Source organism: Bacillus rossius, chromosome 14, assembly GCF_032445375.1.
Source record: "Bacillus rossius redtenbacheri isolate Brsri chromosome 14, Brsri_v3, whole genome shotgun sequence".
Taxonomy (NCBI): domain Eukaryota; kingdom Metazoa; phylum Arthropoda; class Insecta; order Phasmatodea; family Bacillidae; genus Bacillus; species Bacillus rossius.
This window is the reverse complement of record NC_086341.1, coordinates 38,167,611-38,174,602: the sequence shown is the minus strand read 5'-3', so window position 1 is coordinate 38,174,602 and position 6,992 is coordinate 38,167,611. Positions and strand designations below refer to the sequence as shown.

Genomic DNA, 6,992 nt, shown 5'->3' with positions numbered 1-6,992 from the left:
GCAGTCCCGGCTATTATAGGTATTTTTTGGCAGGAGGGGAGCTGGAGCCAGGTGTATTTTTTGTAACATAAAGTATATCCCATTTAAAGGAAGCGTTCGGAATTTTTCAGAAAAATAAGTAGTACCTTAAAAGGCTATTTTTAAGCTTTTTCTGGGGTCTTGAAAAGTATGTACCTAAACTATGGTTTGAATTGATTTATTGAATAGATAAAGTTAAAAATAATACACACCCTAAAGTGGAAAATAGTTTTAAATAAAAAAATTACCAAAAAAACTGGCTTCAAGTGTGTGATGTAGCCTAGAGTGCGTTTATTTTTGTTGTTTGTTATTTCTTCAGTATTTCTTGTACTTCTAAGTGTGGTGAGAAATGAGGGTAGTGGGCATTCCTCTACACCTTCCCTCCCAAAGAATCGCCTCAGCTGCTTATGAGGTTATTCAAACACACAGTCATTAAATGCTCTGGAGATAAAATCATGGTAACGAATTTATCATGTGAAATATATTAACAGGACAAAACTGGGCAACATTTTTCGTACACAAATTTTTTTTTACTAATAAAAATATCTCCACAAGAATAGGGTCAATATACATGAGCAATTATTATATAATTCTATTTAAAATTAAAGGTAGATACAACTGTTTTTAATAACAACTTTCATCTATAAGTAATAGTTTATTTTCATGACTCATTAGTGTGCACTTATAAATATTATTGTTTACATTTATTTCACAATCATCTTTACTAAACGTTACGTGCAGAAACATTACTAGACTTTAGTAGCTGATGATGAAGCTGACTGAAAAGTCATATATTTTTTAAGAAGCCAAGGAGTCATCCATGATGAACTATGTTTAAGAAATTATCTTCGTATCACAATAATAAAACAATTAACCTCTTTGACCAGAACTGATCACAGAAGCCGCTCAGTCTCATTTCAGTTACAAGGTTCCATCCCAGGTAGCTTGCACCGGGATTTATTTACCATGTTTTCATGCAGGATAAATCTTCTCATCTATATATTTTTTATTCTGCGGAATAATCGAGCAACTGTTTACAAGTAGGCTCTTACAAGATGCACTTTGTGGTACAGGTAGGGTAAGAACTTACTGCGCATCACAATTGACAAAAAAAATACCGAGTAAGCTAAAAACAATTCCCCATAGTTTGTTGTTGTAAACTTAAGAGTATTATATTTGGTACAATAAAGCAAAAATATTTTTCTATTAAACCCTTAAAACTCTGGAGACTTGTCTAAATTATTTTCAGCTACGAAAATGTCAGCCTATCTGCCCACAAATCTTTTGAGCTGGTCTCTTTGTATACAAACACTGGCTGGCATTCTAAAAAAATTTAAATAACGCTGTACGCTGCTGTAGACACTATTGCGTGAAATATTAATTTAATAATTTATAACCAACTAGTATATTATAAGTTCCCTGGTTACCATTTCCAGACCCCTACTACTCCAATTCGTAATATAAGATTATGTTGTTCCTGTTTTATGACAGTATCTCCGTTTCAGTTCGGCAAATGTCCAGAGTGTGTGTTCAATAACAGTTCTTAGGAATAAAACAAAGTTTTCTCGTAATTTGGCACACAAGCGACTGTATGATTGAACTATCAAGCATCTCTTCTTCCATTGGCATGAGCGCTAGGTGTCTGGCGAGGTACTGAGAATGTAACTGGTTATTTGTGTACCCACTGTTCTTGCCAATGATAATCCACCTTAGCATCCATGAAGTGATTCTCATGAGCAATGATCACCCTCAGTGATTTTAGTATTCACTGCATTGACATGCTGTGGTGACTTGGGATGCAGAGCATCAGGCTATCATTACCATATCGCCATATTTTCACTTTTTTCCCCTTAATCTATTACAGCATTGTTCCTCTTTCGAAATAATGCATTGAAATGTTTTTACCCCTTCTCCTGCGCACATAAATAGTGAATAATGAGATAGATTTTAGTGTTTGTTCGCGCGTTCATTCTTCTCTTTAACGATGACGGAGGTGCCCTTTTTTTTTGCAACAGCCTCTAATTCCAGTGCAAATGCTTTGCCACGTGCGCATATACATGCCTAATGGTTAAACAGGGGTAAGGGTTATTTTTTAAGGGTAAACCGCATTTTTTTATCATCCTTATCGATAGTGGTGATTTTTTTGTCACAACAGTTATACTTTGTAATGCCAGGGCTTTATCGCCTGCTTTTGGAAAAAAAAATTGTCTAGTGAGTTCCGGGAAAAGGCTTGTGTTAATGCTGGCTGCACCTGCTTTTTTCTTATTACAACAATGTTGATAAAGGCCATGTATTGCGATGCCAGTGCTTCATCACATTGGCATGCTTATGGTGATGGACGAAAGAAGGAATTTTACTTTCATTGCTGAAACTCTCAAAAGCCAGTACGTAAACGCTTTCACAATCTTATCTCTACCGGTGAATTGGAGAATAATACTATTTGTTGTGATTGGCTTTTGTTCTCGCTGTCTCCCTGTGCATACATGCTATTCTAACTCTTAATCACTTTCTTGTGTAAATAGTTACCAGGGAAACAGAAGATAATGCTCTCATTACTGTAGGCCATGTTGTCACTTTTGCCGGACTATCAGTCATATTATAGAACTAAGCCATGTGTGCACACTAATAGTGACTAGTAAGACTGGGGCTATAACTAGTGTTACAGGTTAGCTGTGCTTTCATTTACTATCCACCTCACCACCGATAATGATAATGATGATTATTATGCCTCTGTTGCAATTAACTCGCTTTGAGATGCTGGAAAGTAATCATATGTGCAGGGCAATTGTTTTGTGTGGAAAATGGTCAATGCTACTCTTACTGGTTGCCCATTTCTTCAGTATCCTCACAGACAAATATCGAATTGGTGGTATTGCATTATGATACGAGCTTAGTCATATGCGAACGCCAAGTTTTACTGAAAGACAGGTGTCAATGGTAGTCTTTGATTGACCATTTCTTCACTATCCCCCTCTCTAGGGAAGGTGGTGATGTATCTATCGCAGATAGTCATTATGGTGGTGCCCCTGTTGAAATATTAAACAATTTTGATGACATCGCTTTATCTTCTGGACACACTGATGGTGACTGGAAAGTCAGAAAATAGAAGTAATGTTACTGGTTATTCTCTTTCTCGCTGTCCTCGTTGATTACGGTTTTACCCCTGTTGTACCATTCATCCATTTTATCGCCTGGGCACACTGATGGTGACCAGTGAGTTGGGAGATAGAGGTAGTATTACTTGTTCGCGCTCTCGCTTATCTTCTCCTTTGTCGACGATGGTAGCGTTCTTTTTGTAACAACCATGAATTTTGATGGCACCGCCTCATCGCCTGGGCACACTGATGGTGACCAGTGAGTTGGGAGATAGAGGTAGTATTACTTGTTCGCGCTCTTGCTTATCTTCTCCTTTGTCGACGATGGTAGCGTTCCTTTTGTAACAACCGTGAATTTTGATGCCACCGCCTCATCGCCTGGGCACACTGATGATGAACAGTGAGTTGGAAGATAGCGGCAGAATTACTTGTTCGCACTCTCGCTTATCTTCTCCTTTGTCGACGATGGTAGCGTTTCTTTTGTAACAACCGTGAATTTTGATGCCACCGCCTCATCGCCTGGGCTGACTGACGGTCACCGGGGAGGAGTCGGACGGTAGGGGTGGTGCTAATGGTTGTTCCCGCTCTCACTGTCCTCCTCCTCGTCGATGATGGTGATGTCCCTGAGCGAGGGCCGCGCGCTGCGGCGCCACCCCTCCACGGGCGGCGGCGCCGCCGAGGTCTTGTTGAGCAGGCGCGTGCCCGACAGCGAGATGACGATGGCCCCCGTGGGCGCCGTCAGCAGGATGGACAGCACGCACATCATGAGCACGATGGCTGCGTGCTGCTGCTCGTCGGCGGGGCCGTCCACCACCGAGTTGAGCGCCACCGGGCCCAGCGCCGCCTGGAACACGTGGTCCGCGCCGCTTCCTTCAGGCGCCGCTCATGGAGAGCACACACTCCCAGAGATTAGATAGTTACAGATGGAGCATAAACACAGTTCGTAGGTATCTCTGCTGAAGCCAGGGGACGTAAGGGGGAAGCAGGTCACCGCCATATTGTGACATGAAGAAAATCGTATTTTCTCGTAAGTGATGTATGTATGGTGGTGGAAAAGTGCATGAATATTGATCAAATAAAGACTGTTGACTTGAGAAACATGATTTTGTACCAGAGTAGTTAGTAAACTACATTTCTATACACTATATAAACAAATGGCCGCCATCTTCTTACGTGAACAAACTGGCCACAATGCTCAGAGGTCATGCTCCATCTGTAACTTTATCTAATCTCTGCACACCCCGGGAAGCCACCATCACAACACGACAGTGCACCTCACAACCACCACGAGGGTCATTCAAATATACACTTTTGTCCGCTCGACTCAAGCAGTGACGTAAGCAGCGCAGCTAACTGGGTGATCGGTGGTGGGAGAGTGGTGAGATGATGTGCGTGCACACTGCCATTACACTCACGCCCGTCATGTTAGTGTCAGCGTCATTTGCGCAACACGTTTTTTGTTCGTCTCATCGCCAACGAAGTTGAGAAATCAAGTGAAATTGTGAAGAGACTCCAAGCACAGTTCGAACACCCAAGTATTCGACTGGGCCCCGAGGTTTCGAAATAGTGTGATAATGTGGAACATCAAACCCATAAATGGCGTCCGGCAACCTGTTTAATACCCACCATACAGTCCAAACAATAGCGTCCGGCAACATGTTGAACACCCACCATACAGTCCAAACTTGTCCCCATGTGACTACCATGTGTTGATCCAGTGAAGGATGTATTAGAAGGGGAAGGATTTGAAAACGACACGGTTGAACAATACGTGCACAATTGGCTTCTGTGGACAAAAATCTTCTTTTTTACATGAAGGTATCAAAAAACTTCCTATAAGACGGAGAAACTTTATTTCTGATGCAAAGTACAGCTAAAATATTACTGCCATTCACAGAATTGTTATCAACTCCGTTTAAGAACTTCTGTACACGAATAATTCCATTGGCGTCACTGGTGTGTGGTACCTGATCCCTTTAATCGAAATTGTATGAATGTTGTAGATGCTAGGAGGCCATTCAATTCCATATTTTTAGACTATGATATATTTTTTAATAAAACAAGAAGCAACAGTTCAGATCAATCCTACTAAAATAATTTGTAAAAAAATCTGACATGGGTGGGAACACACGACAATAACATTTATCACGATAAGTCGGAATTCGGCTGACAAAAATTCGGCTGCAAGTTCATTCCGAAATAATGGCTCAAAAAATAATTCCCTTTTTTAGTTTAAAATGCACTCCGAGAATTGAGTTTAATACTGAAAGAAATTAAATTTTCTACAATTAATTATTATAGTATGTATAATGTAATACTGGGGATTTGGAGAAATGTTTTGTTGAACAAAATTTTGCAGTGGCTGTAAATCCATCTTACATTATCACAAGCTTATTTTTCTACCATAGTACTTTATGGCTGCTCGCAGTGGACACATAAGTGGCACTGTTGACACATAAGTGACACTAACACTGAACACCTTAGTTACCAATAGCACTGTCAAGAACATGTGTCATTTCGGACGGAGGTATCACAATTATCGATTTTATGAACTACCGTAGCATTTTTGAACACACTTTTGTAAATTACTGTAAATTTACGGACTTTTCAACAAAGAATTCACCTGAATTAAACGAAGAGTTCTGTGTTATGTTTGCAGAAACTGCGCCGTATATTTACATCCGAGTTCTGTTTTTGAAGTTAACACACACGTAAAAAAAATTGGTTGTCTGTAAAGTCGATTTACGGACGATAGTTTAACGTGACAACGTCATAAAAACATTGATGAAATGACTGCATACTTTTATGAATAAAATTTAATCATTTTTATTGAATTATCACTATTTTGTATGGATAGAAAGAAGGAGTGAAATGAAATCTACAATTTAATTGATAAATTTGCTTTTATTTGCACTCATTAATTCAAATATATTTATTACTTTAACGAATAGATTATTTTAACTATAACTGTTATACATGTTTGCTATTTAACTTCTTCCAATCTGTGTTATTCTGTTAAGGATAGGACGATGATAGGAAAAGTAGGAAACGAATGGGAGTGTTTCAAGTTGAATGTGCCTCGAAAAAGTCAAATCGATGGTTATTCCAATCGAGTGGAAGAGAGATAGATGCGGCGCAAGCGTACAATGAGTGTAACGGGACACTGCGTAACGGGAAAATGTGCGTTACGGGACACTTTTTCGTGCGTGCATCCGGCGTTCATCGATTTATTAGACGTTGTCACGTCAAAATTCTGTTTTTGCGGTAGTGTCAACCAGTTCCTAAATGTTTCGCTTGTACACCATGATAATTCCTGTGGGTTTAATTTGAAGTAAGTGAACTTAGTAGCCGTGAATCGACTAATATAACTATTTATTTACGAAGATCTCTGTAGAGTTAGTAATAAAGCGTAATACTTCCTTGGTTTTAAAAAATTCATAGGAAAGGGAAAAGGTGAATTAATAGTGGCCTGAATTTGAAAAAATATGTACGCAGATCACTAAAAAAAACCCAACTACGTTCTATGACCAATCGAGATAATAAAACTACGCCTTGAACTGAAAGTCGTGCAAAGATTTGTGGGATTACTATCGACTGAGATATACGATTTTAAAAACAAACACTTTTATCAGATTTTCTTGATCAGTAATTCGTCTTCGCGTGGCAACTTAAGTCCTTATTGTGAAGTATAGGCAGTCAACTTGACTTAAACAAATATTTCCCACAATTAATAATTAAAACCGGTGACAGTCAACTTTCCCACATAATGAATTATTTTTATCAAAAATGCCTTTCACATTAGAATATTCCTTTAAATAACCAATGTGCGTGCTACACATACGGTTATAGGTAAATTGGTTCGAAAACTACACATGTGGG

The 6,992-nt window shown here is 39.2% G+C and overlaps 1 protein-coding gene across 4 annotated transcripts in view; it reads right to left on the bottom strand.

The window, feature by feature from the left end:
• Positions 1-468: 468 nt before the first annotated feature.
• LOC134538801 (sodium/hydrogen exchanger 9B2-like) overlaps positions 469-6,992 on the bottom strand; it is a 203,686-nt gene continuing 197,162 nt past the window's right edge. For all 4 annotated transcript variants that reach the window (XM_063380299.1, XM_063380296.1, XM_063380298.1 and 1 more), the window contains one exon: positions 469-3,957. In XM_063380299.1, coding sequence (XP_063236369.1) covers positions 3,682-3,957 — 276 coding nt within the window. In that variant the 3' untranslated portion in view covers positions 469-3,681. The remainder of the gene's footprint in view (positions 3,958-6,992) is intronic.